Consider the following 22,783-nt stretch of genomic DNA (forward strand, 5'->3'; position numbering starts at 1 on the left):
ATTGCCTGTCATATTCTGTAAGTGCAGTTGTGACCTATTTAGCCACTGCTAAAGTTACAGAAATATCCCGGAGTAATGACCTTGTAACTTTCAAATTTGAGCATGTAGGTTTCCTAAAATGGGTATATTTAGAAAAACCACATGCTCAGCCCATTGGGTTTCTATGGCTGTGGCCTGTGGGTGACAAATGTAGCACAGTTACGAGTGTTGGGTCACATTCACTGCTGGTGTAATTTGGTGTAGCTCTGTTGAAGTTAATGGAGCTACCCGAATTTTCACCAGCTAAGGGTCTGACCCAGTACATTTAACTTTAGTAGTATGCTTACAAGACTGTAGACTTGCAAAAATGCATGCTTCATTTAGTGATGAGGCAGGTCAGATTTATATTTGTAGTACACTAATGTGCATTTCTGTTGTACACAGAAAAATAAGAATACTTTACTTTAAAAAAATCCACAACTTCATCCCAGTTTTTAAAATGGTAATTATCTCTGCTTCCACTACTAAACACCAATGTCCAGTAGTAAATTGTTGACCTCAACTATTCTGGATTGGTCTGAAATCAACAAAATGAAATTCAATAAAAATAAGTGAAAAGTTGCCATACTTAGTAAGGGCAAAATTAAATGCACAAATACCAAATGGGAAATAACTGGTTAAGCAGCAATACTGCAGAAAAGGATCTGGGGGTTGTAGTGCATCACAAATTGAATACGAGTCAAGTGTGATGCAGTTTCAAATAAGGCTATTATCATGTGGGGATGTATTACAAGGAGTATTATATGTAGGACATGAGAAGTAAGTCTTCCACTCTACTCAGCATTGGTGAAGCCTCAGCTGGAGTATTTTGTCCAGTTTTGGGTTAAGAAAGATGTGAACAAATTCGAGAGAGTCCAGAGGCGAGCAATAAAAATGATAAAGGATTTAGAAAACATGACCTATGAGGAAAGGGTAAAAATATTGGGCATGTTTAATCTTGAGAAGAGAAGGCTGAGGGGGGACATAACAATAATAATAATAATTAATAATAACAACATAACAATAACAGAAAATGTGGAAATGGCAGAGGTGCTTAATGACTTATTTGTTTCAGTTTTCACCAAGAAGGTTGGTGGTGGTTGGACATCTAACGTAGTGAATGCCAGTGAAAATGAGGTAAGATCAGAAGAGGCTAAAATAGGGAAAGAACAAATTAAAAATTACTTGGACAAATTAGATGTCTTCAGGTCACCAGGCCCTGATGAAATGCATCCTAGAATACTCAAGGAGCTGACTGAGGAGATATCTGAGCCATTAGTGATTATCTTTGAGAAGTCATGGAAGATGGGAGAGATTCTAGAAGACAGGAAAAGGGCAAATATAGTGCTCATCGATAAAAAGGGAAATAAGGACAACCCAGGAAATTACAGACCAGTCAGCTCAACTTCTGTATCCGGAAAGACAATGGGTCAAATAATTAATTAAGCAATCAATTTGCAAACATCTAAAAGATAAAGTGATAGGTAACAGTCACCATGGATTTGTCAAAAACAAATCATGTCAGACCAACCTGATAGCTTTCTTTGACAGGGTAACAAGCCCTGTGGATAGTGGGGAAGCAGTAGACGTGGTATATCTTGACTTTAGTAATGCTTTTGATACTGTCTCGCATGACCTTCTAATAAACAAACTAGGGAAATGCAACCTAGATGGGACTACTATAAGGTGGATGCAAAACTGGTTGGAAAACCGTTCCTAGAGAGTAGTTATCAGTGGTTCACAGTCAGGCTGGAAGAGCATAACAAGAGGGGTCCCGCAGGGATCAGTTCTGGGTCCAGTTCTGTTCAATATCTTCATCAATGATTTAGATAATGGCATAGAGAGTACATTTAGAAAGTTTCAGGATGATACCAAGCTGGGAAGGGGTGCAAGTGCTTCGGAGGATAGGATTAAAATTCAAAATTATCTGAACAAACTGGAGAAATGCTCTGAAGTGAATAGGATGAAATTCAATAAGAACAAATGCAAAGTACTTCATTTAGGAAGGAACAATCAGTTGCACACATACAAAATGGGAAATGACTGCCTAGAAAGGAGCACTGCAGAAAGGGATCTGGGGGTCATAGTGGACCACAAGCTAAATATGAGTCAACAATGTAATGCTGTTTCAAAAAAAGCGAACATCATTCTGGCATGTATTAGCAGGAATGTTGTAAGCAAGACACGAGTAGTAATTCTTCCACTCTACTCTGCGCTGATTAGGCCTCAACTGGAGTATTTTGTCCAATTCTGGGCACCACATTTCACAAAGGATGTGGACAAATTGGAGAGAGTCCAAAGAAGAGCAACTAAAATGATGAAAGGTTTAGAAAACATGACCTATGAGGGAAGATTTAAAAAATTGGTTTTGTTTAGTCTGGAAAAGAGAAGACTGAGAGGGAACATGATAACAGTTTTCAAGTATGTAAAAGGTTGTTACAAAGAGGAGGAAGAAAAATTGTTTTTCTTAACCTCTCAGGATAGGACAAGAAGCAATGGGCTTAAATTGCAGCAAGGGAGGTTTAGATTGGACATTAGGAAAAACTTTCTAATTGTCAGGGTGGTTAAGCACTGGAATAAATTGCCTAGGGAGGTTGTGGAATCTCCATCCTTGGAGATTTTTAAGAACAGGTTAGACAAATACCTGTCAGGAATGGTCTAGATAATTAGTCATGGCATGACTGCAGGGGACTGGACTAGATGACCTCTCGAGGTCCCTTCCAGTTCTATGATTCTATGATATAACACATGAGAACAGTCTTCAAATATGTATAAACAGGATGAGGATGATCATTCTCCATGTTTGAACCAATTACTTCCTGTCCTACCCTCGATCTGCAACAAGGAAGATGATTTTAATATTGGAAAAAACGTTCTAATTTTAAGAATAGGTAAGTACTGGAATATGTTGCCATCGGAAGCCTGTCACTGGAGTATTTTAAGAACAGGTTGGTCAAATATCTGTCTAGGTGAACCCAATCTCGTCTCAGTGAAGAGGGTTGGACTAGATGACCTCTTGAGATCCTATCTAGCCCTACGTTTCTCTGATTGTATGAGGCTTCCTATGTAGCCCATCATCCCATTCCTCTGGTCATGTGGACATACAGTATACAGGGCACTGATGGGAAAGCAGAGGACAGGTACAATAGGGGATCTATGAGTAGGATGAGAGGTGAATCTGAATAATCCAGTGGAGAGTTTGGCCCCTGCTGCCCTGCCGTCTCTTATGTTGGTCTCTCTCGAGGTCAAACTGCTTCATTATAAATGGCAGCATATTACAAATTCAGTTCCCTGCTCTGCCCTGTACTTCCTGTGACACCTTTGGCAAGTGCCTCAGTTCCCTATCTGTAAAATGGGGACAATAGCACTGCCCTACATCAGAGGCATGCTGTTAGAATACAAACATCAAAGATTGTGAGGCAATCAGATATCCCAGTAATGGGGGACATATAAGTAACAATGGCAGAGAGGCATAGATAGATCTGAAGTAATTGCTTTTGATCTCCTTTGTTTTAAAAGCCAGAAAGATTTTACACCATTTAAAATGCCACTCAGGCTAGCCTATGGGATTGGCAATCAGAGTTGATTATAATCTACGAGATCTGCTTTGCGATTAAGATGACTAGAGCTTATTGTGTCCTTGCAAGATGGAGATTTAGAGTGGGGGGGAGGGAGAAAAGGAACTATGGGATTATTTTTAATTTTTATTGTTTGCATAGTCTACTAGGCATTTTTACAAACAGGTAAGAAGGCAAGGCCACAAGGGATTTGTAATCCAAACAGACAACAAACTAATGAAGTTAGAGTGAAAGAAAGCAATGGAAAGCATTATGGCTGAAATACAGAAATGTAGGTCTGGAAGGGACCTTGAGTCATCCAGTCCATCCTCCCATTCTGAGGCAGGGATTCCATAATGTCCCTTGGTTATATATTCTGGTATTTACCTATCCTCCCAGTTAGAACAATTTTCTTAATATCTAACCTAAATCTCCTTTTTTGCTGCAGATTGAGCTGATTACTTCTTGTCCTACTTTCAGGGATATAGAGAACAACTGATCACTGTCCTCTTTATAACAGCCCTTAACATATTTGAAGAATATCAGGTCACCGCTGTCTTCTTTACTCAAGACTAAACATGCCCAGTTTATTTAACCTTTCTTCAGAGATCAGATTTTTCTAAACCTTTTTTTTTTCTAAATCATTTTTGTTGCTCTTTTCTAAACTCTCCAATCTGTCCACATCTTTCTTAAAATATTGGACACAATACCCCCAAATGAGGCCTCACCAGTGCCAAGTACATCAGAACAACCAGCTCCTATGTTTTATATACAACACTCCTGTTAATACATCCCAAATGATATTGGCCTTTTTTTGCAACAATACTTTCTGCAGTATTTCTGCCTAGCCAGTTATTTCCCATTTTTGTATCTGTGCATTTGATTTTTTTTCCCTTTCTAAGTGTGGTACTTTTCACTTCTCTGTTAAATTTCATCTGGTTGATTTTTACCAATTTTCCAATCTATCGAGATCCTTTCAATTTCTAATCCTGTCCTCCAACATGCTTGCAATCCTTTCCAGCTTGGAGTCATCAGCAAATTTTATAAGTATACTCTCCACTCCATTATCCAACTCATAATGAAAACATTAAATACTACTGGGTACAGGACTGACCCCTGTGGGAACTCACTAGATAGGACCTCTCAGTCTGACAGTGAATCATTGATAATGACAGTGTGAATATGGTTTTTCAGCTAGTTGTGAACACACTTTATAGCAGTTTCATCTAAACCACATTTCCCTAGTTTGAGAATGTTAGCAAGGATTTTGACAGAGTCCCACCTACAATCAAGATATATCAAATCAACTGCATCCCCCTATCCACTAGGCCAGTAATCCTGTCAAAGAAAGAAATTAGGTTTGTTTGGCATGATTTGCTCTTGACATATCCATGTTGGCTATTGCTTGGGGAACAAAGCTACTAGAGCCTCCCCTGGGATAATGCTTGCTATAGACCACCGGGATCTGATTTGAATATGGATAGAGACCTCTTTAATGTTTTTAATGAAGTAAATACTAATGGGAATTGTGCGACCATGGGAAACCTTAACTTCCCAGATATAGACTGGAGGACAAGTGCTAGTAATAATAATAGGGCTCAGATTTTCCTGGATGCGATAGCTGATAGATTCCTTCACCGAGTAGTTGCTGAACCAACAAGAGGGGATGCCATTTTAGATTTGGTTTTGAGTAGTGAGGACCTCATAGAAGAAATGGTTGTATGGGACAACCTTGGTTCGAGCAATCATGAGCTAATTCAGTTTAAACTAAATGGAAGGATAAACAAAAAAATAGATCTGTGACTAGGGTTTTTGATTTCAAAAGGGCTAACTTTAAAAAATTAAGGAAATTTAGCTAGGGAAGAGGATTGGAATGAAGATTGGATTGGATCTAAAGGCAGAAGAGGCCTGGAATTACTTCAAGTCAAAGTTGCAGAAACTATCAGAAGTCTGCATCCCAAGAAAGGGGAAAAAATTCATAGACAGGAATTGTAGACCAAGCTGGATGAGCAAGCATCTCAGAGAGGTGATTAAGAAAAAGCAGAAAGCCTACAAAGAGTGGAAGATGGGAGGGATCAGCAAGGAAAGCTACCTTATTGAGGTCAGAACATATAGGGATAAAGTGAGAAAGGCCAAATGCCATGTAGAATTGGATCTTGCAACGGGAATTAAAACCAATAGTAAAAGGTTCTATAGCCATATAAATAAGAAGAAAACAAAGAAAGAAGAAGTGGGACTGCTAAACACAGAGGATGGAATGGAGGTTAACGATAATCTAGGCATGGCCCAATATCTAAACAATACTTTGCCTCAGTCTTTAATGAGGCTAATGAGGAGCTTAGGGATAACGGTAGGATGACAAATGGGAATGAGGATATGCAGGTAGATATTAGCACATCCAAGGTAGAAGCCAAACTCGAACAGCTTAATGGGACTAAAATGGGGAGCCCAGATAATCTTCATCCAAGAATATTAAAGGAATTGGCACATGAAATTGCAAGCCCATTAGCAAGAATTTTTAATGAATCTGTAAATTCAGGGGTTGTACCGTATGACTGGAGAATTGCTAACATAGTTCCTATTTTTAAGAAAGGGGAAAAAAGGTGATCCAGGTAACTACAGGCCTGTTGACATCTGTAGTATGGAAGGTCTTGGAAAAAATTTTGAAGGAGAAAGTAATTAAGGACATTGAGGTCTGTGGTAATTGAGACAAAATACAACATGGTTTTACAAAAGATAGATCGTGCCAAACCAACCTGATCTCCTTCTTTGAGAAGGTAACAGATTTTTTTAGACAAAGGAAAGACCATGGATCTAATTTACCTCGATTTCAGTAAGGCATTTGATATGGTTCCACATGGGGAATTATTAGCTAAATTGGAAAAGATGGGGATCAATATGAAAATTGAAAGATGGATAAGGAACTGGTTAAAAGGGAGATGACAACGGGTCGTACTGAAAGGTGAACTGTTAGGCTGGCGGGAGGTTACTAGTGGAGTTCCTCAAGGATCGGTTTTGGTACCAATCTTATTTAATCTTTTTATTACCGACCTTGGCACAAAAAGAGGGAGTGTGCTAATAAAGTTTGTGGATGACACAAAGCTGGGAGGTATTTCTAATACAGAGAAGGACTGGGATATCATACAGGAAGATCTGGATGACCTTGTAAACTGGAGTAATAGTAATAGGATAAAATTTAATAGTGAAAAGTGCAAGGTCATGCATTTAGGGATTAATAACAAGAATTATTGTTATAAGCTGGGGACACATCAGTTGGAAGTAACAGAAGAGGAGAAGGACCTCGGAGTATTGGTTAATCACAGGATGACTATGAGCCACCAATGTGATATGGCGGTGAAAAAAGCTAATGCGCTCTTGGGATGCATCAGGCGAGGTATTTCCAGTAGAGATAAGGAGGTGTTAGTACCGTTATACCAGGAACTGGTGAGACCTCATCTGGAATACCATGTGCAATCTCCCATGTTTAAGAAGGATGAATTCAAACTAGAACAGGTACAGAGAAGGGCTACTAGGATGATCCAAGGAATGGAAAACTTGTCTTACGAAAGGAGAGAGACTCAAAGAGCGTGGCTTGTTTAGCCTAATCAAAAGAAGGCTGAGGGGAGATATGATTGCTCTCTATAAATATATCAGAGGAATAAATATCAGGGAGAGAGAGGAATTATTTAAGCTCAGTACCAATGTGGACACAAGAACAAATGGATATAAACTGGCCATCAGGAAGTTTAGACTTGAAATTAGACAAAGGTTTCTAACCATTAGAGTAGTGAAGTTCTGGAACAGCTTTCCACGGGGAGCAGTGGGGGGCAAAAGACATATCTGGCTTCAAGACTAAGCTTGATAAGTTTATGGAGGGGATGGTATGATGGGATAGCCTAATTTTGGCAATTAATTGTTCTTTGACTATTCGTGGTAAATATGCCCAATGGCCTGTGATGGGATGTTAGATGGGGTGGGATCTGAGTTACTACAGAGAATTCTTTCCTAGGTGTCTGGCTCGTGAGTCTTGTCCACATGCTCAGGATTTAGCTGATCACCATATTTGGAGTCGGGAAGGAATTTTCCTCCAGGGCAGATTGGCAGAGGCCCTGGGGGTTTTTTCCCTTCCTCTGCAGCGTGGGGCACGGGTCACTTGCTGGAGGATTCTCTGCACCTTGAAGTCTTTAAACCACGATTTGAGTACTTCAATAGCTCAGACATAGGTTAGGGGTTTGATACAGGAGTGGGTGGGTGAGATTCTGTGGCTTGGGTTGTGCAGGAGGTCAGACTAGACCAGGGGTCGGCAACCTTTGGCACACAGCTCACCAGGGTAAAACCCTGGCAGGCCGGGCCAGTTTGTTTACCTGCTGCGGCTGGTAAACAAACTGGCCCGGCCCGCCAGGGTGCTTACCCTGGGGAGCCGCATGCCAGAGGTTGCCAACCCCTGGACTAGACAATCATAATTGTCTCTTCTGATCTTAAAGTCTATGATTCTATGATCATTTAATATTGCTTCTTTGAGAAACTCCTAGCTTTCCCGACCTCCTTCCATCCTGAGATTTTCTTCCAACGGGACATCAGCTGCCCACGTTTTAGCCTGCTTTCTTTTTTAAGTCTGCTGTCCTTATTCTGTTGCTTTCACTCTTTCTATTATGAATCTACAGTTCACAGTTAATTCTACAGTTTTGGTTTGGATTTATTATTTTCAAGCATTTTTAGAATCTACTTTACTCATTTCTCTGAGCTTGAGCACTGGTGTTCACAGCTCTTTTTCCATTGTTGCCAAATTCAAGTCCTTAGTGAAAAGCACGAAGTGATCATACAAGACAAGTTTGCTCACATTCTACCACAGGTAAAGTGGAGAAAGAAAATACAATGGACATAATTTATCTTTTTAAAATCAATAAAGGTTAGGGGGATCTGGCAATAACTCCTATATTTAGGTTGCCTATGTATATTACTCACATAAGACCCTAATATATCTGTTTGTATATATCTCCATTATTTTTTTCAAGTCACTCTTAATGACTAATATTATTTGAAAGAGAATAATCCCAAAGCCCTAAAATATAAAAAATATGTAATTAAAAAAAAACAAAAAAACCCCAAGACGAATGCAAGCCTAGGGAGAGATCATCAAATAACTGAAAACTATTTATTTCACAAGACCAAAAGAATGAGGGGTATCTTACAGAACAGGCAAAGAAACTTTTATCTTTCATGGTGAAGTCTTGCACACAGCAGAACTCACTGCTACTCAGTGTTAATGTAATGCAAATATAATTTTAATCAATAACTTGCTATGATGGATGGAAAATATATAAATTGATTCAAATGCCTTCCAATCATCTACCCGCAGCTGCACAGGAAAGCTATTCCAGTCTTAAGTCTGATTTATCTTTAATAGGTATCTAAACATGGTGGGGCATAATGAAAAACATTCAAAAAGGAACTACATTAGATGTAGTGTTCAATTTGACATATTTCATATGTTTTCAGGATGGAAGTCCTCTTTCCAACTAAGCAATGAAATCATACTCAACAGGTGGTACTTTCAAAAGCACTCAGCATTGGCCTAACTACATCCATTGAAGTCAGTAATGAGTTCTGTCATTAACTTGAATGGGAGCAAGGTGAGGCCAATTACAAAGATTTCTGAATATTTCCCCAATGGGTTTTTTAATCTGTATCTAGTTATTTTCCACACAATGACAAATGCCATGTTTTCCTCACTTGTTTTTTTCTCTAGGAATGTGTCCTTTCCTTTCCTGAAACAACACAAACAGCAGGTCTCTAGATCAATGTTTTAAAGGCCTCACCATCCACTTGCCCTGTGCTTGTCCAGGAGTTATATCTCCAACCCACTCAACATATCATCCATTTTGAAAAATGAGATTTGGTTTGGATTTACTTACGGCACACTCAGTTTGGGAAATTTCTGAATATCATTTTCAGACATGTTCTGGAACAGAAACACACATGCTATATGTTACAAAATTGTCCACGTAACAGCTTGGGAGATAAGAAAGCTTTAATATTCTTTCATGTATCAAAACATTACAATTAACAGGACTGCATGATAAGTAGAAAACTAATGAAGAACAGGTACAAACCTAAGCCCCTGTTCAGCATTTAGGATTCGATTCAACAAAATATTAAGCATGTGCCTAACTTTAAGCACTATCATGAAGTCAATGGCACTACATATATGCTTAAACTTAGGTGTGTGCTTAGGTACCATGCCATATTGTGTTGTAATTGGGTCTCTGCTGGTGCTATGCTGCTCCGTTGACACTCTGTGTTACTGTGGGCTGAGATTTAAAATGTTGACTTGCTGTACCTAGGGGCAATGTAAAAAACCTTTCCTCCAACAGCCTTTTCCCTGTAGCTTGTCATAGTTACTGGAATTATATTGAGCAAACAGGCAAATTTCAAGCATACACAAGTATGCATTACAAACTATAACCACGTGATCCAAAAGCTCATCCCATGGTCCCTAGGGAAATGTACAAGCAGCTTAAATCAGAACAAAGATGGACACACATTTTAATGAAAAAATTCTCTATTAGTTCTTCTGCCTTCCTCTCTCCCTTTCTCGCTCTCTCTCTCTCTCTGCTTTGCCAGATCTTGATCCTCACTTAATGTTGCCCAAAGACTGGACACATCTAGCCCACTGATTAATAAATCTCTGTTGTCTGTGGTGCCAAGGAAGTGAAATATCCTTTGAGATAATACATCCCATCTTTATGCACCAATTCACACAGAAAGTGGAGATCCACCTCCCCTTGAGATCTAACCATGATGACAGACTTGAACTCCAAACACAGTTCATAGAGTCTACTGATGTCTTCACCCATGGCCATAACACTTCTGCTGGCAATACATGAATTCTCTGCTTCTCTCAGAGAGCCCTACAGAAAAAGGTGGGTTTTTTTCCCCAACATTTTTTTTTAAAACAGTTGCCATTTCAAAAGCAGTGTGCGTGTGTGTTTAAATGAAAAGAGCTGTTCCTGGTTGTGGGAGGCAGAAGTGGGCAATGCTCTGTGGTTTTGGCTCTCAAGAGTTCTCTGATTCACATTGCGTTCACACGTTTTTGTTCTGCAATGAGCCTAGGTTGGAACCAACTCAAAAACTCCAGGCGGCACTCCTTTGAAATCAGCCAGTTTCTCCAAGCTGCACAGCAAAATCATCTGAAACTGTAAACTTCACAGTGTCAATATGAAACCATAAAATGGGGGCCAGGTTTTCTTGACTGGGTCAGGAGTCCTATGCTGGCAACACACTCTGAAGCCAGGCAAGTTTTGCACTATGGTTTTTCAATGAAGGTTTTACACAGATATATTTGTTACCTGCCATGACAACATGCTTAGCACAGTCCTAAGGGCACCATTGGTATCATGTGTTTGGAGGACTCCTTGAATGTGATGTAATAATGATGCAAAATAATAGCATAGTGTTGGTTACACAAGGAAATTTTAAAACGTATGCAGGGGCTTAAGGTAAAAACTCATAATGTTTTGCACAAAACTAGCTGATTTTTAAACTCTTTTCTTTTTTTTTTAGGGAAATGAGCTGATGGATTTTTTTCATATACTTACAATTAAAGGGCTATCTTGTCCTTGCCTAGCTCAAATCTCTGGGGGGCGGGGGGGCAGGGGAGGGGACGGGCACAAGGATCCTTGCCTTTGCTTCTTTGCACACCTTGTGCAAGGGCCAGTGACTGTCATAGAAACAGCTCCCTCCCTTAAATTGTGCCAAAGAGGGTAGAGAGGAAGTGAAGCGATGTCTTCCCCTCCCCCAAGGAGCTGGCCTCCTGCACCAGGAGAAGCAGTTGCATCTTCCTGAAGTGCCCATCCCTCCCATCAGGTGCAGTTCCACGTTACCTCCAACAGGGTCCAGTGTATCAATGGCATAATTTGGCTCAATATGAGGGAAGTGAAAGATCTGCATGTTATATGTGCTTTTAAAAGGACATGGTAAACAACTTCAAAATGGCATTGTGGGATTCCATAAATGGGTGTCAGCTTCAGACCATATCTGATCAGTTTTGAAAGTAAAAATGTGTTTTTAAACTGCCAGCTTTCAAAACTCCTCTTGGAACCTGAAAGTGAGGCTGGGATTTTCCTGGTTCATTTGAGAAATAAGTGGTCTCTAATTAAACTTGGTCAACAACTCTATTGAAGAATGTTCAGTCTAGAGCAGAATCAGGCTGCTGTCCCCAGAGGTGCCCTTGGCTCTGGAGAGCTAACATTAGTGAAATGTGGTAAAATATATATTTCTCTTAGGGAAACATCCTATAGAATCATAAAATTTAATAATACATTTAAACCAACCCTTAGAACTCTATTAAAGGAATGTGATTGTCTGTTAAATTCAGTAGCTTGGTTTAAAAATTCTGTAGGAAGAACATGTCTCTCCATTAAATTCTACAGAGTTTTAATGTCTAAAGAATCCTATTGCTTTAATTCCTAATATACTCTGTAGGATTTTTCCATGCAGGTAGTCAGCAGAGTAAAAATCATTACTCAAACCAGGGAGTGCATTCGTTGGGATGGCACCATTTTTTCATTGTCATGTTGCTTGTATGGCTTTTGAGTGAACATGAAACCCACAGACATTCATTCTGAACAGTATCGGGTTATCCAAATGTAATTTGGCAGTTTCTACATCTTACAAAAGTCATTAGAAAGACAATTACCCTAAAGAGAAGCAGTTGATTTCTTACACATTGCTCTGCAAGCTGCAGTTTTCCTTGTCACTTCTTCCCCACTGTTACACTTGTGCTTTGCATCTGCAGCAAGCAGAATGTTTTCTAGTATAAAATGGCCAAGTAGGCAAAAAGTTAAAAACAAACAAAAATTATATTGGGAGAAATGAGGAAGCAGCAGCTACTGGCCTGCCTAGTAGAGATCAACCACTGAATCTGCGAGGCCATTTCTGCAGAAAAACATTCTGAACTGGTTATGTATCATAAGCACTTGGTAAACAATGCAAGAGTCAAAGATCCTTGGCCACGTAGGTATTTCAGAAATGGCATTATGCTGCCCACCATGATGATCACTGAGGACTTCACAGTGACAGCAGAGCTAGAACTCAGATCCTCCTTTTCTTAAACACAGGTGTCTAGTAGAGCTGGTTAGGAGTTTTGCAAGGAAAAGGTTTTTCATTCATCACAAATCTTCTTGGGGCCAGGATGGAATGACTAGTTCTGATTCAGAGCAGGGGCTTGAACATGTGTCTCCCAAAGCCCAAATGAGTGCCTGGCATTCCAGATTCTCTTTATAGCAGGTGTCTTTCCATATCAAACCAGTCACTAGAAGCTGCCAAATTATGTTTGGAGGAAAAGACATTACTAATGGTGAATGTCTGTAGGTGTCACGTTCACTCACGTAGCCGTACAAAGAACCCGGAGATGCAAAAATGATACCATGTTTCTCAACAGATCCAGAGTCGTGTTTCTCAATTTACAGACTTATCCTTATCCGACATTATAAGATATTTGGATTCTATATAAATTACTCTAACCATTGGACGATAGAGTTATTTATACAAAATGCAATAGCTTCAGCAGGAACGACTGTGAGAGATCCACCCCAGAACAAGCAATAGCCTGGTGGTTAGGGCACACATCTGGAAGATGACTCAGAGCAGGAATTTAAGCCTAGGGGCTCGTCTACATGGTGTGTTAGTGCACACCAGCTGGGGTGTAAATTCTAGTGTGCACTAATGTTGTGCATTAAAAGTTCCCTAATATGCATTGACATAGTCCCAGACTACATCAATGTGCACTAGTGCATGCCAGCAGGCTCCACATTGACAGTTAGTGCACAACATGCTGGTACGCATTAGAATTTACACTAAAGCTGGTGTGCACTAGTGCATCATGTAGACAATCCCCGAGTCTTCCACATTGCAGGTGAGTGCCCTAACCATCAGGCTGTTGCCTATTCTGGGTGGGTTTTTTTCTGTTTTTATTTTTATTTTTATTTTTGTAATGAAAGAGTTTGAAAGGTCTCAGTTTTGTTCTGATGCACACAAAACACTTGAAATCTTGAAAATTTTCACAGGATAGGAAAAATGTTTCCTGCCTAACTCTAGTTCTAGTACTCGAGCTGAATAAGACCTATAATGTACAGTAGAGCAGTTTTCATTCTATCCAGCAGAAGGTGGTATCCTGGTGGAATACTCTTTCATTTTTAGCAGACATGTTTTGAATTGCAAAAATTTGATGGATTTTCAAAACTTGACATTTCAAACAAACAAACAAACAAACGAGAAGCTGGGAAGAATTGTAATGAAATTTGTGTGAAATTTCCTCCTTCTTGACTAATTATAGAGCTGGTCCATAATTAGAATTTTGAGGGGGGGAAATGAAAAATGTTCAGAGTGAAAAATTGTGAAATTACTTCCCTTTTTCTCAATTAGCTCTAATTGTATTCAGTTTATTACTTTGTGTACATATGTATATATCCTCACACTGATTTACAGGACTCTGTAATTCCACTTAATGACAGTGAGTAATTATTAGGCTAATAAATCTCTGTGTGGTACAACGTATAAGGCACTGAGTAAGTTACAGGAGACAGAAGTTCTATTCCTGGCTCTATCACTGAGCTACTTTGGGTAGGTCACTTCCCTTCTCTGTGCCTTCGTTTCCTTTTCCATCCTTTATCTGGCTTGTCTGCTTAGATTATAAACTCTTTGTGGCGGGGCTGTCACTAAGTCTTTGTGACAATTATCACGTTGGGGCCTCTAATATACATAATTTAAGGTACATTTCCCTAGAACACCAATCTTATACTAATGTTCAATACCCCACATAGAGTGTAAAATTTTTTCTGCAACAAGGTTTTTAATAAGAGCCAGATCCTACCACCAGATCTGGACTGTTTATCTCTGAAATTTGAAATAACGTATGCACTTAGGGGACTGAGAACAGCCCCCTTGTTTAATGACTGACCCGTTAGGATTCTGCCATTTCTAGAGAGTGCAGATCTCATCCAGATAATTATGTTTATGATGGGATCAGATTTTCAACAGTGGAGAGACCTACGTAGATTATGTTGCTTGAGGAAAAGGCACAACTCTCTAATGCCACTCTATTTTACATTAGGGCAGTCACAGTACATGGATAAAACTCTGTTTCTCCTGGCTAAAAACTGGGACCTGAATCCTGACTACCAGTAGGATCTGTGCATGCGAATATGCAAACATTCAAAGGACAAAATTAGGTTCTGATTCAAGGTTCACTTGCAAAGACCCACTGTACTTTGTGAGTCCTGTGCTCTTTTCCATCAAAGACAAGGGCAGATCGTGCCTTAGGATCATTTCCAAGTTGAGTTTTAAAGATAATTATGAAGTTTTTATCAAAATAAAAATGTCAACCTACATGCTGTCAATTGACGTGGAATTAAGACCAGATAATGGCAGCTGTACAAATGAGAAATATGGGTTTGTTGAGCCAGATGAATTGCAGGGATAAATCAAAGAATATCTATTAATTTCAGTGCAGCAGCACTGAATTATATCCCTGGTAAATTTGGCCTGCTAGTTGTGGTGATTTTAAATACTATTGATTACACATATAGTTTCAGAAAACAATATTTTTTTATTCATGGGGCTTAAAATGGCAGCCCTTGGCATAAATAGTCTCCAGCAGAGGGTTAGCTTTTACAGGCAAGTGGGTTGCACTGTTCTGCAAAGGTGGGTGGGGAAATCTGACAAGCTGTAGGTTATTGCTAATACATGAAAAACAAGCATTTCCTATAAATGACCAGAAAGAATGTAAGCAAATATTGCTGCTGTGAACCTTCACTTTCTGTTTTAAAAAACAATGTAAAATGGATTCAAGCTAAATGTGGCCATGGGGGTCCTGGTGTTCAATGTCCAGGTTTTAAAACAATGATCTTCGGTGTAAAACCAGGATGTAGATCTTAAGCCCAGATCCTTAGAAGTATGTAGACATCTTACTTCCATTGATGTCCGTAAGAGTTAAGTGCCTAAATGCCTTTTTGAATATCTGGGCCTTAATATGTAAGCAACTGTGTAGCGGCACAAAGAACACAAGGAATGTCCTTAATTGCAAACCCCAGGGGAAGACAAGTGACAATTATATTGTGAATATGGAATTTTATTGTTGCACTTACCAAAAATCTTTGTCCACTTATGCTGTGTTTTCTGACGACTTTTTCACAGTCCTTATACTTTAACTGTGAATGGAGAGAAAAAGATTGTTGTTACACACTTGGTTAAATCTAAGAGTGATTTAAGGCTTCAATTCGGCAAAGCACTTATGCACAAGCTTAGCTTTAAGCATATGCTTCAGTTCCAAAGCAATCTAGTACATCTTGAAGTCTGCACAGCCATGTCTAGAGCTTTTAGCTAGACTGTATTAGCTATATTTATGTCCTAATCAAGACAAAGCCATCAGGGCCTGGCAGAATTGCAGCCCCTGTCCTCTGCTGCTCCCGCTTGCATGGTGCAGATCTAGGCTGCCCCTTACTATGGCCAACACACCTGGCCCCTTATTTATTTACTAATTTATTCTTCTTGAGAAATGTATGAAAAGGCCCCATCAGACAATCTCTGCACACATATTTAAAAAATACACCACACCTGCCCTTCCCTGAAAAGAAGATGAACAAATTCCCTGCAATCACCATGTGAAACAAAAGCTTTGGAAAACAGATGAGCTTGACACTGTGCTTTCAAACTGCAGATATCTTGGACTAGTATGGCGCGATATGTTCAAAGCCAAGGAGTATGGAACAAGGGTGTCCTGCTCCCAGCTACTAGACATTCAGAATTGTTATAACTAACACGTCTCCTCTAAGCTGAAATGGCACACCTGTAACTTTGTACATGATCTGTTAACTTTCTTCTCTTCATTATTAAGATTATTGGTAATAAGGGGTCGTCTCGGGGCCCACCTAGAATGGGACGCCATTGTGGCAGTTGCATCCACACACACAATGAAAATGCTGCCCTTGTCTCAAAGAGCGTGCAAATTAAATATAAGACAGGAGATTCCAGGTTAACCCAACAAACAGATGGGAGCACAAGGTCACAGAGGATTATGATTATAATCATCAGCAGTTGCAGCTGCCTAGCCATTGTTGAGTGTTTTGTAGACATCATGGAAGAGGAGTGTTTGAGGCAAGATTTGAAAGAGGAGAATATAGTGGCTTTGTGGATGTTTACAGAGAGCTCCTTAAAATTTGTATTTGAACATACCTGGGATAACATGAGAGAACAGCGTTAGGTTTTACATGTCCAAAGAGTTAATGCTCAGTTTTAGTTACAGAAGATAGGAGACTTTCCATTGACTTCAATGGACTCTGGATCAGGTACAGAAGTGGTAAACCTCAAGTTGGGGAGCACAAAGGTGGCTTTTTGCTGCCTTTGCACACTCCAAAACATGGTTTGGCTAGGGGCTTGTCTGGACTGCAGTAAGACCCCTGAAGTTGTCTGCTTTCCATAGCCACTTATTCTGCCCCATACCACTAGGAGAACACTCCTGCACTGGTAGATTTCCCCAGGGAGCATTCTATCTCCTTTATACTGCTCCAGAACAGGGAACGTGATCTAAGCTTGTAACTGTGTATTGTTTTAAGGGCTGATCTTGAAAACACTTATGCATATGAGAAACTTTACTTGCATGAGCAGGCTCCAGTTACTCATGTGTTTGCAGCAATGGACCCTAACTCTGGAAATAATTTTGGGATTCAGGTTGTATTAAAGACTTTATACAAATGAAGGACCCAATTCTACAAATAATTCCTCCCTGGCATAGTACTTACTACCATGACACTGGCTGCAATGGACTGCTCATGGCAGTAAGTGCTACACCTGGTAGGAAGTGTTTTGTATAACCGGGACCTAAGTTGGTTTTCTTTATGATTTTGCCAATGGGTGAAAATTCTATTTTCTGGTTTTAAGTGAATTTAGAAATTTACAATTGTGAACTTTCTTCCTTTTTCTCAAAGTCTGAGAAATTAGTTGTGGCCCTTTATCGCTTCCTTCTGAACACAGGATGTTTTGGGGAAAGACTTTTAGTTTAATAGCCCTATTGATCAAAAGCTTTAAATGTGGTAGAGAGTTACGGAGTCAGGAGACCTGAATTTCTTTCTGTTGACCTACACTCTGTGTGGTCATTTACACTGGAGGAAGTGATTTTATCTGGATTTGGGATTGCTCAGAGCCTTTGAAAATCCTCCCCATGGTATCTCCCTTTTGGCAGAGAAAATTAGTGGCCGCTTTTGAAAATGTGGATCTCAACCTTTGGAACTCACTGCTGCATGATATTTTGAGGAAAATATATCAGTAAGATTCAAAAGAAGATCCACACATTCCTAAGTATAACAAATAGCATCCTGAATTACACTCTATATGATACAAATTGTGAGGGAGTATCCAGTGGTGAGGGCATCGGATTTGAGATACTTGGATTCAGATCCATGCTCAGAGTTTGTGTGACTTTGGGCAAGATCCTCTGCCTCAGTTCTCCATCTGAAGAAGGGAATGTCATTGAGGATTAATAGGCTAAAGAGAGTGAGGTTCTCCGATATTACAGTCATGGGTGGCCATATAAGTATGAAAGAGATATATCATATCATTCCTTGCTCCTCAGAGCATAAACTGATCAGTAATTCATACCAGGAACCCATTTCATCCCACTTGATAGTTTCCAGTTAATGGTGATATAAAACCCTGTGCACCAGTTAAAAAGTGTGTTTTCCTTATTAATCTGCTGAACTTGGATTTAAATAATGTAGTTCTCAATAACAATAAGATCTGTCTCATTTAAGATATCTCAAGATATCAAGTTTCATTCTACTACACAGCTAAGCAGGAGCAAAACAGTTGGAACTAGAGTACTGCAAAGTTGGCGGTTTCACTTCTCAGGCAATCCGGCAAACGTTTGCTTTGGCTTTGATCTGTGCACCTTTGCTACCCATGAACTTCACTTTGCATTTTGGTTTTGAACTTGTCCCAACTCCCTCAAACGAAACCCAGTGAAAGCTGTTGAAACCATGAATTTTGCATGATTTCAATAGCAAAAATTAAACTGGCCTAGGTTTCTTTTACATTAGTCCCATATCCACTTGAAACTGGTTTGCTGGAATGGATTGAAAGCCTTGGCAAACCTTTTGGGTTTAAATTTCTAGACTGTAATGAAGGTTTTGGAATTTGTTGTGAACATGCACTATAGCCAGAGTGGAAACATAGGGAGGTATTGCTGATTATTTAAAAACCTGGGGGAAATTATGGAAAATATATGTACAAGTGATTAGATTTAAGATTCAGTAAAAATGGACCAAACTCAGCATTGCCATACATCCCTTTGCAGTTTTCCTAGCATCAGTGAGGTTGCAGGGTGTAAATCAGCACTGAGTTTTGCCTATTCTTTTAAATTTGTCGCCCACCCCCACCCCCAGTGTGTAAAATCCTCCATTCTGCAAAATGAAATTTAAGAGCTCATCGGGGGTGAAGAGGTATCAAAAGGTGTGAAAGTCCCAGCAATGTCCAGGCTAGTGTGTTAGGGGAAAAGCTACAGCAGGTGAAGGGGGGATGTGTAGGAAGCCTGATGAAACATCAACCTCCTAAGCAGGGAAGAAGAATGAGGAAATTAGATGGGGAGGGTGAGGAAGAAGGTCAGTTGGGTTCCTGAGGCAGGGGGAGGCAATGGGTAGCAGGATCACTTTTTATTTAAATCTGCCCCTCCAAAGAATTATTATCACTATTTATATTATTATTGGCAAATGCTTTTAATTTCAAAGACAAGGTGTCAACATGGGCATTCTACAAATAGGAGCAGCTGCTAAGAGGTGGGGGAGGGATAATATTCTATACATTGTATTTATTTTGGAGGAAAGAATGTCTATCATTTCTCTCCCTCCATCTAGCCCTCTGCTATACCCTGGAGTAATTTTCCTTAGGCACAGATGCTGCCCTCAACCCTGTGGAATGTCCCAAGGAAGTCTTTGGCACTGTTTATGTGAGTTCAGACAAAAAATCACTCAGGCCTCATTTTCGGGCTAGCATGGGAGCTCAGTTCATCACCTCCCTTCAAAAGGCCTGATGTGGGGTCTAAGACTCAGATTTAAGCACCCAATGCTCATTGAATCTGAGCACCTAGCTCCCTTTTTAAAACCCCAACTCAGATGCTGAAGAACACTTTTGTGTGTCAACCTAAGCAAGTTTTCATAGCCCTTTTGCTCGAACATCCTTGTTCAAAGATTGGCGCTTATGAGGTGATCTGTAGATTGAGAATCTGTTTTTCCCTTCTACTAAAGACAAGGTACTGTGGATTCTAAACCAAGCCCTGACATATAACAAGCCTTTGTAACACTAATTAGGAAAGCAATTCAGTCCAGATCAGAGATCATGTGTGCATCTTGATTAGTAAGGATCTTTAATTTTGAAAGTCACAGGAATTATCTCATTCGAGAGGCCTTACAAGACCTGCATATAATGCTTTTCTACCTTAAAAAATAGATTTAGCATCCTTAACTTTTCAGATCCAAACCGAATGTTACATCGGCAAGACATTGGTACCAAAGATAAGATGATTTTTCTGAGAAGCCATCACTTTCTCTTCCTATTGATTTAGAATACATTTTTTCAGGATTCGTCAAGGGCTTCAGGGTACGTATAATCCCTTTCTGAAGTGGCATCTGCTGTGATTATTCAAAAAGATAATTTGATATTATTTATGCAACAAATTCTGCTCTTAGTGTAAAAGAATATTCATTCATTTATTTATTTATTTTAGCACAGAAGTGTTACAGTGACTTGCTACTCCACCATACTAGGACAAAACACAGCAAAACTTACTTTTTTGAAGTAGTCTGCCAGGTCATCTGGGCTCCAAGCAACCACCACTGAGCGATAGGGAATGTTTTGTAAATCCATTTCAGCTCTTTTTTTCTAAGCAGTTACAGAATTTTCATGCCAGTAGTATTAATGAAACAAGCAGCCATAGATTTTCTGCCTATGGCTACCTGCAGCAAATTCAATAATCCACTTGCCTAAGAAATGCCCAGATCTTTTGTTAAACCGTTTTGCTTTTTATTTCTGAGTTATGGTGCAAGAATATCCAAGAGAGCAAGTGCTTCCTCTAAGTACAAAATGGTCTCTTCTCAGAAAACTTGTCAGCTATTCAGCCTTACCACTTCCTTTATCTGAATCTAAATAAGTAAACAAGGAAGCACAGCAACATGATTAAAGTATTCTGCCTTCTGTGTGTAACTGTAATCCTTATGAGCCCTATTTAACAGTATTTAAACTAGGGAGACTGTTTATTTACATGATATTTCCATGTAACCATTGGCAATATTTAGATAGACTGGTACATTGGCTGCATAGAATTTTGCGCGTATGCGCACACACATGTGCATCTATATTCCCACCACCAAAAAAGTTGCTGGTTTTGAATTAAGTTTGATTACCTGCAAATCTAGCTCGTTCAATCCCTGAAAACCAAGAAAATGCCTAGTTAAGAAAACCTTTAACATATCTCAGGGCCCCATATGTGATATTGATTCCTGACACTGAAACTCTCCCTTACACTGCTAACATATAAAAATAATACAATGCACACAACAGATTCCTCTGGCTGCCACCCTTATGCAAACTTTTAGCAATGTCTGTGCAACATTCCCATGTATTTGCTGCGGTTCTATGGTATAAGGTATATGCAGGATGTCTTACATGGGGAAAGTATAAGGTTCGTGCTAAGGTTTTGCATTAGAGTATATGCAGGAACTAAAATTTAACTATGGAGCTGCAGCCAGCACCTGCCCCGTATATAGGTTGGGGATTTCGGCTAGGTGAAATTTCAAAGTTCTAAATTTAGGTTTAAAAAACTACACACACCCAACACTCCACCCCCCAAAAAAACTTTAATTACATTTTCACTATTCCATTTCCCCATTTTTCATTGGATCTAGTGGTGATAAATTCTAAACTATGGAACTATGAGATAAATGAGAAAACCATGTAAAAAACCAGAGACCATAAATTGCATCTATTATGCACCTTTGACTAGTTTACCTGCATGCTGCCCATTAATCCATCTCTGCCGAGACTACTTTCAAACTTCTAGCAGCTTCAAACACTTAACATTAAAAGAGAACTTGACAAATATTTCCTTTGTCCTCCCACCCCACAAACCTAACATGGAATTGACCTCCCGCCCTTGGAAGTTATACCCATGGGCAATATTCAGTTCTGGTTCAGAGACAAGGATAAAGTTTAATAGTTTGTGGACTTTCTAGATTAGAAATAGTAGCTCCATACCACTAGAAAGGGGAGTTTCCCATGTTTCCAATGTGATATACAGCCCCTGTAGCTTTTAGCCCTGTTTCAGAGGTCATTAATATAGATACTGTATGGCACTGATTATTAATCATTCTTTATTTGTTTGACAGATCCCGTGATCACAAGAAAATATGGACCATGATGACATCCCACACTAGAGTAAGGTGTTACTATAACTCCATAGTATGCAGAGACAAGGTGGGTGTGGTAATATCTTTTGTTGGACCAACTTCTGATGGGGAGAGACGAGTTTTCAAGCTTACACAGAGCTCTTCTTCAGGTCTGGGAAAGAAAGAGGGGGAGGCTGCTGTGGGGAGCGTTGTTAGTGGATTACAGCTTGTTGTAATAAACCATAAATCCAGTGTCTTTATTCAGTCTTTATTCAGATTTTTAGGATATGTCTACACTACTAATTTGTGTCGACAAAAGTGGTGTCGACACCCAAAAGTTGACATAATAATAATAATCGCAATTTCGTATTCACCATAATCAACAGTGTGATCAATGCACTGTGGGTACCTATTCCACTTCTGTCACTAGGTGTTGTGGGAAGGCGGAGCGGATAGTAGCACATCTTGGGACCAGGCTCAATGTCCCATAATGCATTGATTTCTGTCCCAGCGCTCCATAGGCTTCCGACTTTCTTTCATGGCATTTTTAATGGCCCTTCTTTGCTGTGCACCCTGGCATCTTTGTAAGAAGGGATGGATCCCGCACTGCTCACCTATGCGCTGTTAACTGTAATGAAGACATTTTTGCGGCTGGCAGTGCAATTAATCATGAAGTTCCTAACTGAGGAAGACTTACAGGCATCTGACATTCTGTGTGATAAGGATAGGAGCAACTTTAGATTGCCATTCACGGAGCAGCTGCATAGAGTAGACTGT

At 39.7% G+C, this 22,783-nt stretch overlaps 1 protein-coding gene across 1 annotated transcript in view; it reads right to left on the minus strand.

Annotated features, from left to right (window-relative positions):
• Window positions 1-20,700, minus strand: part of LCP2 (lymphocyte cytosolic protein 2) — a 50,627-nt gene extending 29,927 nt beyond the window's left edge. The window contains exons 1-3 of the mRNA XM_054036476.1: window positions 20,412-20,700; window positions 15,722-15,784; window positions 9,491-9,537 (exon numbers count right to left, since the gene is read on the minus strand). Of these exons, the coding sequence (XP_053892451.1) occupies window positions 9,491-9,537; window positions 15,722-15,784; window positions 20,412-20,489 (188 nt within the window). The 5' untranslated portion in view covers window positions 20,490-20,700. The remainder of the gene's footprint in view (window positions 1-9,490; window positions 9,538-15,721; window positions 15,785-20,411) is intronic.
• Window positions 20,701-22,783: the final 2,083 nt, after the last annotated feature.

Source organism: Malaclemys terrapin, chromosome 8 (assembly GCF_027887155.1).
Source record: "Malaclemys terrapin pileata isolate rMalTer1 chromosome 8, rMalTer1.hap1, whole genome shotgun sequence".
NCBI classification, from domain to species: Eukaryota; Metazoa; Chordata; order Testudines; family Emydidae; genus Malaclemys; species Malaclemys terrapin.